A 15,974-nucleotide genomic window follows, 5' to 3' on the forward strand; every position below is an offset into this window, starting at 1 on the left:
CAGAAAAAAAATTTGCTTCACATTTATATGAAGAGTTATAAATGTTCTCACACAGTTTGATCCATTTCTCCTTCTCAATATAAAGATCTATTAAGGAATAAGAAGTGTGTGTGTGGGGGGGGGGGAGTGTTCAGCTTTTATATTAATTAACAAGAAAACTGACTCAGCAGGAAACAGAGCTGAGTACAGATTCCAGCACACACAAACAAGCCAGGTGTGACTATGCACCTGCTTATAAGGACAACTCTGTACAGGGTGGAGGCAGAAGGATCACTCCAGCTGACTGGCTGTTAGCTTAACTGTAGGTTCACCGAGTGCCCCTGCCTCAGATAGGAAAAAGCCATAGGACCATGAACCAGAACACTCAAAGTTCTGGACAGCGCCCTCCCCTCCCCCCTCCTGCCCCCCCCCCCGCCAAATATGTGTACATGTACACACACACACACAGTACTCATAGGCATACATATTCAACACATACATAAATAGAAGTGATCCAGCAAGTTAAAGTATAATAACACAATCGAATGATTATATCCATTAAAATAAGCAGTATAAAGGTAACGGTAGGAGGATTATAGTAAAAAAAAAAAAAAAAAAAAAAAAAAAAAGAAACAAACCTGAAGAATGAAACCCATGTACACTGTGATTTCAGCTGATGTCAGTAATTCTACGAAAATGCTTATGCTGTGTTGAATATCAAGAGCAAAATATATTTATCTTTGGTTTATAGGTTTTAAAAATAATGTACTTCCTTACACACAACAGGAAAATGTATGAAATTTCTATTTTTAAGTTTTAATTATGCATGAAACATAGACTTATTTTAAGGCAGAAAATAACCAGGGAGGAAACAAAGAGACAAATGTTTAGGCAAGCACTCTTGCCTGCCTGGCTTCTCCTCCTTTTAGGAGAAGTCACTGTTTCAGACTATTGCCTAGAATTCAGTTTGCATTTTCAGGCATAGACGTACATAGACACACAGTTCTGTGTGTATACTGTTCACAGTGTGATCTACATATTCCTAACATAAATACCATTATGACACACATAGCTTTTTTTTTTCTTTCCATTTTTTATTAGGTATTTAGCTCATTTACATTTCCAATGCTATACCAAAAGTCCCCCATACCCACCCACCCCCACTCCCCTACCCGCCCACTCCCCCTTTTTGGCCCTGGCGTTCCCCTGTTCTGGGGCATATAAAGTTTGTGTGTCCAATGGGCCTCTCTTTCCAGTGATGGCCGACTAGGCCATCTTTTGATACATATGCAGCTAGAGTCAAGAGCTCCGGGGTACTGGTTAGTTCATAATGTTGATCCACCTATAGGGTTGCAGATCCCTTTAGCTCCTTGGGTACTTTCTCTAGCTCCTCCATTGGGAGCCCTGTAATCCATCCATTAGCTGACTGTGGGCATCCACTTCTGTGTTTGCTAGGCCCCGGCATAGTCTCACAAGAGACAGCTACATCTGGGTCCTTTCGATAAAATCTTGCTAGTGTATGCAATGGTGTCAGCGTTTGGATGCTGATTATGGGGTGGATCCCTGGATAAGGCAGTCTCTACATGGTCCATCCTTTCATCTCAAAACCTAGGATAGCAAAAACTCTTCTCAAGGATAAAAGAACCTCTGGTGGAATCACCATGCCTGACCTAAAGCTTTACTACAGAGCAATTGTGGTAAAAACTGCATGGTACTGGTATAGAGACAGACAAGTAGACCAATGGAATAGAATTGAAGACCCAGAAATGAACCCACACACCTATGGTCACTTGATCTTCGACAAGGGAGCTAAAACCATCCAGTGGAAGAAAGACAGCATTTTCAACAAATGGTGCTGGCACAACTGGTTGTTATCATGTAGAAGAATGCGAATCGATCCATACTTATCTCCTTGTACTAAGGTCAAATCTAAATGGATCAAAGAACTTCACATAAAACCAGAGACACTGAAACTTATAGAGGAGAAAGTGGGGAAAAGCCTTGAAGATATGGGCACAGGGGAAAAATTCCTGAACAGAACAGCAATGGCTTGTGCTGTAAGATCCAGAATTGACAAATGGGACCTAATGAAACTCCAAAGTTTCTGCAAGGCAAAAGACACCGTCAATAAGACAAAGAGACCACCAACAGATTGGGAAAGGATCTTTACCTATCCTAAATCAGATAGGGGACTAATATCCAACATATATAAAGAACTCAAGAAGGTGGACTTCAGAAAATCAAACAACCCCATTAAAAAATGGGGCTCAGAACTGAACAAAGAATTCTCACCTGAGGAATACCGAATGGCAGAGAAGCACCTGAAAAAATGTTCAACATCCTTAATCATCAGGGAAATGCAAATCAAAACAACCCTGAGATTCCACCTCACACCAGTCAGAATGTCTAAGATCAAAAATTCAGGTGACAGCAGATGCTGGCGAGGATGTGGAGAAAGAGGAACACTCCTCCATTGCTGGTGGGATTGCAGGCTTGTACAACCACTCTGGAAATCCGTCTGGTGGTTCCTCAGAAAATTGGACATAGTACTACCGGAGGATCCAGCAATACCTCTCCTGGGCATATATCCAGAAGATGCCCCAACTGGTAAGAAGGACACATGCTCCACTATGTTCATAGCAGCCTTATTTATAATAGCCAGAAGCTGGAAAGAACCCAGATGCCCCTCAACAGAGGAATGGATACAGAAAATGTGGTACATCTACACAATGGAGTACTACTCAGCTATTAAAAAGAATGAATTTATGAAACTCCTAGCCAAATGGATGGACCTGGAGGGCATCATCCTGAGTGAGGTAACACATTCACAAAGGAACTCACACAATATGTACTCACTGATAAGTGGATATTAGCCCAAAACCTAGGATACCCAAGATATAAGATACAATTTCCTAAACACATGAAACTCAAGAAAAATGAAGACTGAAGTGTGAACACTATGCCCCTCCTTAGAAGTGGAGTTACACACATAGCTTTTAATCAGCAGATACGAGTCAATTGGACTTTAGGTGCTGATCCATACAAACATAGTTAAGTCCTTCTCATGGCTATATAGCATTCAGATCTTCAGCATTCACGGATATTTCATTATTTTGGTTTCTATTTTTTTGTACTATTACAAGTTAGCATTTTATAGTTTTTCCTTTATCTTTTCTGCTAGTGGCAACCAATTTGATGATGTCAGTGTTCTTACCTTCAAAAGCAATGCTATGAAACAGATATTCACCCTTAACGTAACATGGAAAGGCCAGAAGGATAATTTATTCTACTGTCTAGTTTCCCCAACTTCGGCAACCAAGAACTTACCCTTGTACTATGTAAATAGTTTCTCCCAGCCCCCAACATCTCTGAAATTAAATGTTTATGGGGATTTTCTATTTGGGTAAAATTCATAGCTTTGCAACTGGCAGGTGTTCACCCTGGCATCCACACAAAATATTGTACATTCAAAAATTCGTGACATAGCAAGTGTGTGTGTGTGTGTGTGTGCATGTGCGTGCGTGCACGCTGCCATAGGAAGGTGTGAAAGTGTGTTGAGTGAAAAGACAAACAAACAGGCATACAGGAGTCTGGGAGAATGGCTCAATGGGTAGAATACTTAGGAATGAGGGCCAGATGCAGATTCCTAGCACACAAGCAAATGGCAAGTAGATGTGACTGTTTGCCTGCACTATCCACTTCTGAGAAATGGGAAGATGGGGAAGTCTTGGGAAAGCTGAATAGGTAGGTAAATGACCTTCCTTATTAAATAAGGTGGGGAGGTATGTAGGAAGACATAAACATGATGGCATTGCCTGGGCTCACACACATTCACACATATATGTCCACAGACATGCAAATGTCTATTCACAGGCACATTATAATACATATGTGCATACACACACGTCCATATACATGCAAGCACACATACATATCCATATGCACATACATACAAGCATATATATATATATATACATATATATATATATTCACATGCACACTATAATACGTACATACATAAAAATATAAAACAAAGAAATCAAATGTGATTCCATAAGCCATATAATGTATATACATATTTACTTTAAAGGAAGAGTTATTGATTAATTTCATATCCACGTAGTAAAAACTGACATATAGAAATTTTAAGCACAAGTCAAAGCCCATTCAAAATGGCTGGTATTTCTGTAACACTGTGTGTTATGTATTATGTGAGCCCTTTCAAAGACTGTGCACCCAAGTAAGGGCCCTGGAAAGACAACATCATCATCTGTATTTTAAAAAGAGGTCTATATGAGTAGAGATGGAACCTCTTCTTTCATGTATGAAGTATTGCCAGAATAACTTAGAATTTTCTTCAAATTATAACTGACTACAATTGGAGAAAATCAAGACCCTTAAATCTTTAGGAGGGTGTGGGTTCTGTAAGAGATCTTGGTAGTGGAGCTTTGCATCATCATGGCACAAATGCCTAGCATAAAGAGGGAAGGTTTGATTTAACTGATACTTTCAAAGGGTTCCAGCAGGGGCCCATGGTTCTGTGGGCTCTAATCTGTGGTGAGAGAGAGCATCAGGACATCGGCATGGTTGGATATGATGCAGAGACCATTCCCCTTTTGGCAAACAGGAAGCTGCAACGTAGACTGGACCCAAGGACCATGAGTAACCTTCACAGGCATACTGCCTGAGGTCACCTTTGAAAGAGCCCGCATTTCTAATCCCTTCCTCAAATGCTATCATGTAATGGATCCATCAGAAGGTTAATACCTTAACTATATCTAATCTGATCACTTCCCAGCCTTGTCATCTGATGAGCAGGCCCTTGAAAAGTAAGCCTCGTGTGAGCATTCCATATTCAAACCATCACAGAGAATAAAATGATACCTATGAAGACATACTGGGAGAAGAAAGTAATCGTTTTGAGATTCCCTCCTTAGTTGTATGGCTTATAACCCATAGAAATAATACCTTTTCCAAAGTTATAAGTTGCCAAATGTTGAAGCCAATCTTCAAGTTTTGTAATAAAAAAATTAGTTGCCAATGTTATATTCCTGAGTTCCTTCAGTTATGGATCCAACTGAGGATTCAACAGTTTCAGGCTCTCCATGTTGCCTAAGACTGGTCCTAATGCAATGAGAAGGTAGCATAGGAAAGTGTGGAGAGGGGTCTGCTGCAGAAGTCAGTGGCTGAGATCAGTGTGGAGGGTACGAGAGGTAGTTCAATGATGTACATATATTATAAAAGACAACAGAAGTAGATGTTGAAGTTTTGCAAATTCCACTTCTCAGAAACCTCCTCAAAAGAGGAAATTAGTCTCTCTGTCACTCTTTCTTTCTCTAACTCTCTCTCTCTCCCTCCCCCCCCCCCTCTCTCCCCTATTTCTTCTAAAAGCATGTCTGTAGATAGATAGGGAGAGGGTGGAAGAAGTGGGCTTTGTACATTGGATAACAAATTGAGAACTGGATTTGGAGGGATTTTCTAAAAGTTGGAAAAGCATGTTAAATGGGATTTGTTTCCTTAGAATTTCTTACAAGACTGGAATTGGGCAAAAGTGCATAATCATGGAGATAGGAAGGCTTTGTTTCTGCTATGAGCTCTGCTAGTCACTGCTGAGATATATCCAAGATTTTGAAATTCTCCCTACATGGTTCTGTACAGTGGGAGATGGACATACATTGGAACCAACACCCTAGGTAACTGGGATTTTCCAAGTAAAGTTCCACTATGGTGCAAGGTAGAAACAGTGTCCTCAGTTTTGCTGTCTGCTTGGGGAGCAACAGTCTGATTACAGAGAAGGTTCAGTCTCAAGTGGCAGTCTCACTCATTCTTTCTGGCCAGGTTGTAGGAGCAAAGATTCAGATGTTAAACGAGCTGCCAAGCAAAGGAAACAAGAGAAAAGAGTCTGAGAAATTCAGTCTTGTTTTTGCATTGTTTGGAATATTTGATTGTTTATTTGTTTATTCTTTAATAGTCTTATTTATGTATTTGGTACATTCCAGTCACACACATCCTTATTTCCTCTTAGCCTTGTCCCACCCCATGATCCCACTGAGCATCCCATCATCTATCCCACACTCCTGCCTTTTTGTTTTGGTTTTGGTTTGGACTGAGGTCACACTGCTTGTCCACAACCAAAACCACTTGTTTGGGTCTGAGTGTGGAGCTGGAATAAGGTAACAGTGGCTTCAACAATGAAGACCATGGCTTCCTCCAGCCTCCATAAGCTCCCACGCGACCCTTCCTGGTTTGGCTGCATATTTAGAGGCTTGTCCTTGTGCAGGTCTGTGAGCACCACAGCCATGCCGTGCTGTATGTCACAGCCCGGATCTTTGAGCCTCTTTTGTTTATAGTCTGTCTGTACCACTGAACTCCCTTCTCAGCTTCATTAGTACTTCTCTTTGGAAGCAAGGTCTTACTTAAGTTGCCTACCCTGACCTTGAACTCAATGTTGGCTATAATCATAGTAGGCTTTGAACTTGAGATTTTTCCTGTCTCGGGCTCCCTCAAACATCTACAATAACAGGCCTGACTGAAAGTCAGCCTAAAACATTTATCTTCTGAGTGTTTACTACTTGAAACAAGAGACTTCTGAGTATGCAGAACAGTACAGTTTGATGACAGAAGGCCACAGTTGAGAGTTTTGACTAGCTGTTCTTATCTGAGCAGTTACCACTGCTCACCTGTAATAAAGCTATCTGAAGGGATTCTTAACATCAACTTGCCATCTCTTCCAATGTTTCATAGAAACCCTACACTTTAGGTGAAATCTATATGTTGTCTATGAATACATGTTATTAACAAACAAACCAACAAAAAAAATACAGAGTGACTCAAAACATACAAGAACACAGTACATGGGCCTGATGTATGAATGCCTGCTTTGTCATTTTGAATGTTGCTTCCTGCTCCATTTGATCTATGAGGTCTCTGTTTAGGATATATGCAGGTCATTTTCTAAAGTTGCATTACATTCACTAGAGCACAGCTTGTACACCAGGGATCTTGTCCAGCATTTTTCTGAAGCAGGCCAGCACATAAGCCTGGACAAGCTACATTTTAGGGAGGCGGGGAGTCTGGTTTGCTGCAGCTCCCTGAAGTGTGAGCTCAGAGGGGTAAAGCTCCAGGAGCCTGCCTGGGCTTTGCTCCATTGCCCTGTCGGATGGGGCCCTGGGAGGCTGGGAGTGGTAGGCTTTATCTGCTTTTTGCTTTTTTGTAAGCCTCATTGTTCGGCTTAATGTCCCTGATGAAAATCTCAGAGTTTTCGAAGCCTGGGGACATACATAAACTGTCTCAGAAATTAAAACCGGGATCATTTTGTCCATCTTCCTGACAGTGCAAGCTTGTACTTCCAGCAAGGTTATCCCAGGGGTCTCTTCCAGGTACAAGAAGGAGCCATGGAAAGGAAAAGTCCATTTGCGTGTGATTTGCATACATTTACATAAGTCTTCTTGAAGTCTGTGAGTCTGAGCAATTCAGCTCTGAGGTGATTTTCAAGGGCAATTCTCATTGCCTTCCCTGGAAGATGGCAGTCCTTAACAGGTTCTTCATTGCATGTAGAACCTTTGGCTTTTGGAGGGCAGGTGACCAAATCCTAGCCAGAGGGAAATGAGACCATTTAAATGACCATAGGAAAAGCTCTTTGTACCTTTTGATTTCTTTAGAATAAGACTAAGTCCATGTGTATGGAATAGTAAGTATTTGTCAAGTGCATTACGTGCCTGGGACTGTGCCTGGCAGTGCTGCCTTGGCTTACCTTGAATTCCCATGTGGGAGAATAAGAGAGGAAACAAATAAGAAGAGTAAGAAATGAAGGGAGGGGAAGAAAAGGAAAGGAAAGGAAAGGGAAAGGAAGGGAAGGGAAAGGGAAAGGGAAAGGGAAAGGGAAAGGGAAAGGGAAAGGGAAAGGGAAAGGGAAAGGGAAAGGGAAAGGGAAAGGGAAAGGGAAAGGGAAAGGGAAAAAGGGAAAAAGGGAAAAAGGGAAAAAGGGAAAAAGGGAAAAAGGGAAAAAGGGAAAAAGGGAAAAAGGGAAAAAGGGAAAAAGGGAAAAAGGGAAAAAGGGAAAAAGGGAAAAAGGGAAAAAGGGAAAAAGGGAAAAAGGGAAAAAGGGAAAAAGGGAAAAAGGGAAAAAGGGAAAAAGGGAAAAAGGGAAAAAGGGAAAAAGGGAAAAAGGGAAAAAGGGAAAAAGGGAAAAAGGGAAAAAGGGAAAAAGGGAAAAAGGGAAAAAGGGAAAAAGGGAAAAAGGGAAAAAGGGAAAAAGGGAAAAAGGGAAAAAGGGAAAAAGGGAAAAAGGGAAAAAGGGAAAAAGGGAAAAAGGGAAAAAGGGAAAAAGGGAAAAAGGGAAAAAGGGAAAGGGAAAGGGAAAGGGAAAGGGAAAGGGAAAGGGAAAGGGAAAGGGAAAGGGAGGGGAGGGGAGGGGAGGGGAGGGAAGGGGAAGGGGAAGGGGAAGGGGAAGGGGAAGGGGAAGGGAAGGGAAGGGAAGGGAAGGGAAGGGAAGGGAAGGAAAGGAAAGGAAAGGAAAGGAAAGGAAAGGAAAGGAAAGGAAAGAGAAAATAGATTCAGATACTGTTAGCAGCTATGCAGAAATGTAACTGGAAAATGAATCCATAAGACAAGGCAGGAGAATGATCTGGAATACCGTGTTTTAGAAAGGAATTAGAGACACAGACAATACCTGGACACTTGGGAAAGAGTTGGGAAGAGTTCTCCCAACAAGGCCAGGATGTTCAGTTAGCCTTGGTGGTCTTCAGATTTAAAAGATCAATACCCTGTATCTTGGAGAGACGGGGACAGTGGTACAAAGTGAATGGACCTTGGTTAGACTATGTGGTCTTTTAGTACAAGGCAAAGAGTCTGTACTTATCCTGAGTACAGAGGGAAGATACAGAGTTTGGAGTATTGGTACAGAGCAGGTGGTTATTTTCTTACATACCTCTTGACCCTTGTGAATAGAGTGGAAGGGGAGGAAGGGGAAATAATGGGGTCTTTTATTTTTCATTGTTTAAAGATACTGATTTTTAGCTGTGTGTATGTGTATGCCATGAGTGAGTGCATTTGGTGTGGGTGTATAGATTAAGTGCATGCGAGTGTAGATGCTTACAGAGGGCAGAAGAGGATGCCAGATTCCTCTGGGGCTGGAGTTCTAGGGGTTTGTGATCTATCTAACATGGGTGCTGGGAATGAAGCTTCATTACTCTACCCAAGTAGTACACTGAGCTATCTCTCCAGCCACAGGGATAGTTTTCAATTATTGTTATTGCTTTATGTTCTTTTGCTATGACTCTTGTCTGACAAGAAATAAATTGTAAAAAAGGAAGCCACTCTCCCAGGTTTAATGAAGTACTTTTTAATGGATTGCGTGAGATATGAAGATAAGGTAGGAAGTATTGGGCAGCATTTTACATGGCTCGGTTGTTAGAAGTGCCATTGGCTGACGGGGAAGACGAGAAGAGAATCAAGATTCAGGGCTGAAGGAAGAGGTGAAGGTAGCATCCAGTACAAGCATAAGATCCAAAAAGATGTCCAAGCTTCCTGTCTGGAAGTAGGTAGCCTTTTGTAGAAGAAAAGGTCAGAGATAATAAGGGATATAGTACATCATTGAGGCCTTAATTGAGGATGACTTAATCAGGCTTTCATGTTGTGGATGGTCAACCTTTCCAACATGAAATACCTCAAAGTTCAAGACCAAGCATCCCCCTGCCTCCAGCTAGGCCCAACTTCCCAAAGGCTATTCAGTCTCTTAAAACAGAACCACCTGCTACAGGCCAGATGTTCAGATAAGCACAGAAATACACAGGGAACATGTCTCATCCAGACCATAGCAGCATTTAGATAGAAGCCATTTCTTTATCTCAGGTATATTTATTGAAAGATGTTTGGTATTTGGCCCTTGTTCTGAGAACCATAGGCCAACAGGATGGAGCTCACTTAGAAAAATGGCATAACTTACATACATGAATCATTAAATCTAAACTGGGTATGGTCTCGCAAAACTATAATCTCAGTATTCCAGAGTAGGAAGCAGGAAGATCAAAAGTTCAAAGCCACCCTAAGTTACATAATGAGTTCAAGTCCAGCCCAAGCTACATAAGATCCCTAGGGTACATAACAAACTACTCTACTGCTGAATTTCCACAGAGATTTACTAGAAATATCAGAGTCAATCACATTCTCTGAGGCATATGCATTCTTTAATTTGTTATGAAATACCTCAAGGTCCTCCCCTGAAAAAAAGAAGGAAAGGGAAGGGAAGGGAAGGAAAGGGAAGGGGAGGGGAGGGGAGGGACAGCGACAGGGACAGGGACAGGACAGGGATGGGGACAGGGACTGGGACGGGGGAAGGGGAAGGGGAAGGGGAAGGGGAAGGTAAGGGAAAGGGAAAGGGGAAGGGAAAGGGGAAGGGGAAGGGGAAGGGGAAGGGGAAGGGGAAGGGAAAGGGAAAGGGAAAGGGAAAGGGAAAGGGAAAGGGAAAGGGAAAGGGAAAGGGAAAGGGAAAGGGAAAAAAATCCAATAGGTCTGTAATGTGCTATTTAGTTTATGGTTGTTACATGTGCTTTCTTCTTAATTGAACATCTCTGAAAAGTCAGAGTTCATATTTGAGGCATCTTTCTATCAATAACATTTAGAAAACTAGAGAATACTGTTAATGTCACAGAGAGGTGATTTGAAAGTTACCTTCGGTATTTAGCACTGCTTAAGGTTTTTATGCTTCCTGGATGCATTGAAATGTATTCCATGCCAGATCTCTAGGGGATAAACTAACATAGCCTCTGTTATTCACAAAGCACACAGCAGAGAATTGGAATTCTCTACTATCTAGAGGTCACAATCAGGAACACTAATCGTTAGAGTATGTTCTCTCAAAGATTTCTGTTTATGCAAGCATTTAATAGCTATGACTTTAATGCGGTCACCATGTAATGGATTATCCAAAAATGTTATATGAAATAAGACAAAAACTGAAATTATAATAGTGGGTTTACTGATATGGTTGAAAATCAATCCTGTCCTTTTCACACGGTTCACCTGTAGCCGGTCAGTGGTTCTTCATTCCATTTCCTCTGCACTAGCAGAAAACCAAAACCATCGAGCCCCAAGTCTGCAAGTTCATGTTGTGCATGTTCAACTTCCATAGACTTGAAATTTCCAAACACAAACTAGCACAACCTCCCAGTCTGTTTTTACTGTGGTTACCTAAAGGGACAGAAGTTCCTGACTCAAATGTGATGTAATCCTTCTGTGCTTATTTTAAGGCTGGAAATTAAATCCAGTTGTGGGCGCGGTCTACAGCCCCGACTTCTATGCAGGTAAGGAACTTTGCTTTGCACGCCAAAGTGTTGCTTGGTCTTTTCTAAATTTGCTTTGCCTGTCCCCCAGTCATGAACTTTGCAGCTCAGCCCAAAGCAGGAATTGCACACTAACACATTCCCAATGATTTCTTTGGACAAAACCAAGAGCAGCTGAAGGAGAGTCACTAATGACCTTGTGAAGTAAGCATGGGGCTCTGCTCCTGGTGACATTTCACATGGATTTGCCCTAGGAAAGCATTGAGGATATGCACATTGGACAGATGAGTGATGGCTCATACCCATATTAATGCAGTGCCCACCCATGCATCCGTTAACTACACCTTTCCATTGTAGCTGCTTTTCTTTCCTAATAAAGCAGAGGCTTGAGTCTATCATTTCAGCAATGTATAAACTGTGAGTTTCCAAGATAAAGCTTATGTAAAAGCTAGGAGGGAAAAAAATGACTTAGGTCTTTCTCCATGAATCGATTTGGCTTCGCAAGTCTATTCTTCTCTACTTTGCTTTATGCATATGTCTCTCTCCTCCCCTCTTCTCTGCCTGAGTATCAACTACCCCTTATTAGAGAAATAACACTGATTCAGACAACTCAGTGAGCAAATCAGGGGAGGGAGCAAAAAGCATCCACAGCTAAGAGCCCTTGCTTTGATAGCCTACAACTGATACTGAGGCCTTACCATCAATGTTGTCTTGAAAGCCTAGTACCTCATGGGTGTGAGGAAGGAACCTTCCTATGGCAATGCTTTTTTTGAAGCATTTGTAGTTAGTGAACAGTTGATCTGAGTCACTTGCTTACTGTTGATGGTAAATCTGAATTCATTTCTTCTGATTGCCCAACTTCTGTCCTTTTTCTGAGACTAACCATTACTCCTGGAGGGTGTGAAAAGAAGAGAATAGCTACTCTCACAAACTAACCAAATTAAAAATGAAATGTAGGATAAATCTAGGGAGGAATCATAGAGTAGATGAAATTTGTATTTCAACTCTACAGTACTTGTGACTCCTCTTCCTGTGCAAGTATAGATTAAGTCTAGGAATTGCATCACTGTACAGCAGCTTTGTTTACTTTGACAGGGGAAGGCACTCTTGGCTCTAAGGCTATACTGTGCACCCTACTTCCTTAGATGACACACATGAGAGTAAGAAACATGGAAGATGAACCAGACAGCCCAAATTTTTGCCAGGTGTGTGACTCTGGAAAGTCATTGAACCTTTCTTTGCTTCAATTTCTTAATATAGGAATTATAGTAGCATCAAGTGTGTAAGAGTTCATTAGAAAATATGGAAGGGCTGTATGACACCTTAGTTACTTATTCAGGGCCGTAGAAATGTTTGTTAAATGAAAATGAGCAAGTTAATATTTAACCCTTGTGTCCTGGTGGAAGGCAGGTATGTCATCAGCCTACCCTGATGAGCTTTGAGCACATTATCAGCCTCAGATTGATTTCATAACTTGGAAAAGAGCTTGCCTGTGCATCTTCAGCATGGGTACTGGGCGTATTAATGTCTGGGCTTAGGGGTATGACCATCTGTACAGGAGCAAGATGGGGTATATCTTGTCCAGAGTTACAAATATACAAAATCTCCCAAAAAGATCAGTGAAAATCTGGCTTCCACACACCTGCACAGACAGTCACAAACCCGCAGCAGCTGACCCAAGGCAATGGCAGGTTCTTTAGACCTGTGAATGTGGCTTGTGCCTGTGTTCGGGAGAAAACCTGAACACAGGAGGAAGAAGCAGGAAGAACTCCCTTGTGGAATTTGGAGCAAATGTGGGTGTGATCTGAGAACATTGTATAGTTTTCCCTTCCTCTTGGGCATTCTTGCCTCAACTCATCAAGATAATGTCAGCAATCTCTTTTATTTGGAATGCTTTTCTCAGAATGCATACCTACTGACTTTGAAGAACACAAAAATAGGGTTAGAATGACTTACATATGCAAGTGTAAGAGAATCTGCATTTCTTTCATAGCATCACAACATTAATTGAAACTGCCTCCAGGGCCAGCCTCAGCAGAGAGGGATCTAGGAGAAAGAAGGAGAGTAAGTTTGGAGGGGTAACGTGCATTCAGTATTTTCTGTGGCCTGGCACTCTTCTAAGCACTTTCGATATATATATATATATATATATAAATGTATTAAAGCCTTGTGGCAGTTTTGCAAATTATAACACAAAACTATACAAAGGGTATATGCTTCCTTTGGGATTTCAACAAAATATTTGGTTTCTGATCAATCCCAGGGGCTTAGTTCTTTGTAAGTTCATTATATTTTATAAATATTAATTCTTTATTAATATATTAATATTCTGGGTTGTTCTAGCACCCCCATCACAGTCAGGTATATGCATCGGTTGTGTGAGGACATCGTGAAGAAACCTAAACAACTAATGATATCTATGAGATTTTTTTTCCCAATAAATTAAAGTTTGTTTGTTTTTTAAAGCAAGAAACCTGGCATGGAACCACATGTTCTTGGGAGGCCGAGGCAAGAGCATCTCCTCTAGTCTGAGGCTGGAATGGGTTACAAATTGAAGCCTAGTTTTTTAAAAACAAAACACAAAAGGAGGCCAATTGCATGAGCTCAGTTGGCAAAGCACCACACAAGTATGAAGTCTGGGCATGATGACCCACACGAGTGTGAAGTCTGGCCATGATAACCTATCCCTTCCAGCTACACACCCATGACTAGAAATTCTCTAAGCATTCTAAACTTCTCTAGCTATGAAAATAGACTGGCTTTCTCTTGCAATTTGGAGGGTGCCTCACATCTGAGGCAAAGGAAGACCTTGCCTCTGGCTTTCTTTGGATATTTCATAGGTCCTCCCTATGTATGTCCGAGATGGAAAGCCAGACTCGTTAGTCGTTTCTCAGTCTAAGATCTGTTCATGACAGATTTCATGACACTCCCCTCGCATAGTTATTGATTTTTCTTGAGCTTATGCAGAAAGAACCATCCAGCCTCCAATTGTCTCTCAGAATGGGGCATGGAAAGTTCACAGATTTTGTAAATTAAAATCAATATTTTCAATCTCTCCTAAAGGTAATTTTCCTAATTTAGTGGACTTTCCCCTAACATTTATTTTCTCTTTTAATTATAAAATGGCAAGTTATTGATTTTCCTATAGAACCTTCTGGTGTCCCCCAGTGCATTTTTATTGCTGATGTCTGATGGGGGTGGGGAGGGAGGGAGCACTTCTTAATGAAGACCTTTAATTACTAGCAGAACAGTATTAATTTGCCTTGATAGATTATGACATTTGCATGCATGCACACGTCCTGGGAAGCATTAGAAAGCTGTTTTAAAAGGTTTTTCATTTTAGAGTTCCTTTTTTTGTGTGGTTTCTCCTCCAGTCATACTTACTATGAAGTGTTTTAAATTCTTATTGAATACAAGTGTGGTGAAGCAAATATACATAAATCTGCATATTCTAGGAAGAGATATAAATCTTCTCCAAAGACAGGTGGATGTTTTCATATAAAGCTAAGCAGTATTGATTATTTCCCCAAGTCTAATTATCTTCATACCCTATGAGGTTTATTCTCAAGATAAATGATTGATAAGTCAATTAAGTCACAGATAGGTCTTGAAAATTTTGACCAATATGTATGGCCCCAACATCTTGGTGTTTAGATAAAATTTGGGGTGCTAATAGAAATAGAATATCTGTGAGTATCTGCTCCCACCAGTATGCCTCAAGTTATTCGGTGTAATTAGAAAGAACATGCCTAAGAATTGGAATAAAGAAGACACATTAAAAGATTCTTTTTCACACCCTTGTCCATAAAGAGACATTTTTGCCATTTCTAATAAGACATTTTGAAATTGTGAGAGCTAACTCAACTGGGAAAGTGTTTGGTGTGCAACACTGAGGCCCTGAGTGCAATTCCCAGAACCCAAGTTAAAATGTGAGGCATTCTGGCACGTGCCTATAGTCTCTGCTTAGTGAAGAAGACAAAGATGGATTCTCAGGAACTTAGTTTACTAAGTCTAGCCTACTTCTCAAGTCAGTCTAACCTATTTCCTCAAGTCTAATTATCTTCATACCTTATGAGGTTTATTCTCAAGATAAATAATTGATAAATCAATTAAGGCACAGATAGATCTTGAAGATTTTGACCAATATGTATGGCCCCAACATATTGGTATTTAAATAAAATTTGGGGTGCTAATAGAAATGGAATATCTGTGAGTATCTGCAGTTATTCCAGTCTCAAAACAAAACCATGCAGATAGTTCCTGAGGAACAACTCTTGAGGTTATCCTATTACCTCTACATGTACATACACAAACACAAAATCATGTGTACACACATGTGCACCCCCCCACACACACAAGCATAAGACCCTCACTACTTTTAAATGAAATTGTAGTATTTTTTAGAGATGATATCTATCCAGTAAGACTGTTGATTCAATATACCTTTAATCTTCATAATAAGTGAAGCAAAATAAATAAAAAGCAGAAGATTATTCAAAGCTGTCATAGTGATACTGACAAATGGCAGTGTTCTGATCCTCAATTGCCAGTAAGATCCACAGCACAGGGCTTCCCCACACTGTATATCATACCAGCCAACTCACTTCAGAGATTAAATATTCCATCAGTGGGGCAGGAAGGCGGCAAAACTTAACAAGATTCCTAAGATGTAGCACTTGAACACACATCACTCACTCTCGTGGTTCAGGAACA

General features: G+C 40.9%; 1 protein-coding gene across 53 annotated transcripts in view; it reads left to right on the forward strand.

Annotated features, from left to right (window-relative positions):
* Rbfox1 (RNA binding protein, fox-1 homolog (C. elegans) 1) overlaps nucleotides 1-15,974 on the forward strand; it is a 1,527,688-nt gene that overhangs the window by 1,410,387 nt on the left and 101,327 nt on the right. For 49 of the 53 annotated variants that reach the window (NM_021477.5, NM_001359725.1, NM_001359724.1 and 46 more), the window contains one exon: nucleotides 11,229-11,282. The exons of the other annotated variants lie outside the window; for them this stretch is intronic. In NM_021477.5, the coding sequence (NP_067452.2) occupies nucleotides 11,229-11,282 (54 nt within the window). The remainder of the gene's footprint in view (nucleotides 1-11,228; nucleotides 11,283-15,974) is intronic. 53 annotated transcript variants of the gene reach the window in all.

Source organism: Mus musculus, chromosome 16, assembly GCF_000001635.26.
Source record: "Mus musculus strain C57BL/6J chromosome 16, GRCm38.p6 C57BL/6J".
Lineage (NCBI taxonomy): Eukaryota > Metazoa > Chordata > Mammalia > Rodentia > Muridae > Mus > Mus musculus.